Source organism: Bison bison, unplaced genomic scaffold (genome assembly GCF_000754665.1).
Source record: "Bison bison bison isolate TAMUID 2011002044 unplaced genomic scaffold, Bison_UMD1.0 scf7180017864249, whole genome shotgun sequence".
Lineage (NCBI taxonomy): Eukaryota > Metazoa > Chordata > Mammalia > Artiodactyla > Bovidae > Bison > Bison bison.
In genome coordinates this window covers 218,995-220,258 of record NW_011494821.1, presented here as the reverse complement: position 1 = coordinate 220,258, position 1,264 = coordinate 218,995, and the positions used below count along the sequence as shown (strand labels likewise).

The window sequence follows — 1,264 nt, the reverse complement described above, 5'->3', positions numbered from 1 at the left end:
CCCCGCCCAACCCCCCAGGAGACTGTACACGGTGTGCTGGGCTAGAGTGACCGAAGGCTTTTGCTTGGCACCCTGCCCACAAGCTGAGCTCTCTGCCCCAGGTCCTTTGATAAGGAGGCGCCTGTAGGCTGCCAGGTTGGGGCAGGGGCGTCCCAACTCACACATACTCTTTGGCAGAGTTGGGCTTAGGGTAGGAGCGAGGCGCACGGTATCCAGCTTTGCTCTCACTCCCAGGACAGGAGCAAGAGAGCAGCGCACCTCCCAGGAGGACCAGAGCAGACCCTGCCCAGCCAATGAAGATGGCAGGACCAAATTCATACCTGTGGAGAGAAGGAATTGCAGTCACGAACCCTGGCCTGCCTCTCCCAACCCCAGACCCCTTAGGAGATAGGGCTCTCATACTTACTTAACATTCATGGGGACCAATGGGTTATAGAAATCTGAGACAATCTGATGGCCGTACCAGGAGCAAGCTATCAAGGCAGCAAGACCTGGAGAAAATATGAGGATTCAGGTACTGTGAGCCACCCCCCAAACCCGCACTGTGTCCACACTTACCCCTTCAGGATGGTTAAGAGAGCCCTTGTCCCCACCTTGGACCTGTGGCTCACCTGCCAAGATGAAAATGATGCCTCCCGTCATGGCTATCCGGGCCTTCTTCACTTTGTCGTCTCCTCCACAGTTTGTACACTTCATTCCCATCGTGGCCACGAATGTGGCCAGGAAGCCCAGCACCAGGGAGACCACCATTAGGGCTCGAGTGGCCTGCAAGGCCGCTGCGAAAAAGGGGTAAGGATGCCATCCTTGTTGGAAATGACGGGGGCGGCCCTCGGACCGCTTCAGACCCCGAGTCCCCGAGTCCCGGGCCGGAGCTGGTGGATCCCGCCCCCTCCCGACTCCGTGGCCTTCCCGCTCTGCCCCGCCCTCTCGGCTCTAGGATCCGCCCGCCCGGGGCGCCAAGGTTTCGATGAAACTGCCCCCGCGGAGGGGGAAGGGTGAAAGGGGACGTCGAAGGAAAACAGAGGTGGTGACCTGAGCCCCGGTAGCGGTGGCTGCGGCCCCGGCGCCGCCCGCAGCCCCGGCTCTCTTCTCAGCTCTGACCCCACTATCGAGGCCACGGTTTGTGGCTTCGGCTAATCGCCGATAAGATTAGAAGCCGCAGGCGGCGGCCCAGGGGACGCGGCTCCTCGGCCCTTGGTTCGACCCAGCGGCCCCTAACCCAACCCCGCGGCCTCCAGCCCGCGCCGCCTTTTGTCCGAGAAAA

The 1,264-nt window shown here is 61.4% G+C and overlaps 1 protein-coding gene across 1 annotated transcript in view; it reads right to left on the bottom strand.

The window, feature by feature from the left end:
* CLDN7 (claudin 7) overlaps positions 1-1,264 on the bottom strand; it is a 2,848-nt gene continuing 1,584 nt past the window's right edge. Inside the window, exons 2-4 of the mRNA XM_010847341.1 lie at positions 612-785; positions 407-491; positions 1-320 (exon numbers count right to left, since the gene is read on the bottom strand). Of these exons, the coding sequence (XP_010845643.1) occupies positions 158-320; positions 407-491; positions 612-785 (422 nt within the window). The 3' untranslated portion in view covers positions 1-157. The remainder of the gene's footprint in view (positions 321-406; positions 492-611; positions 786-1,264) is intronic.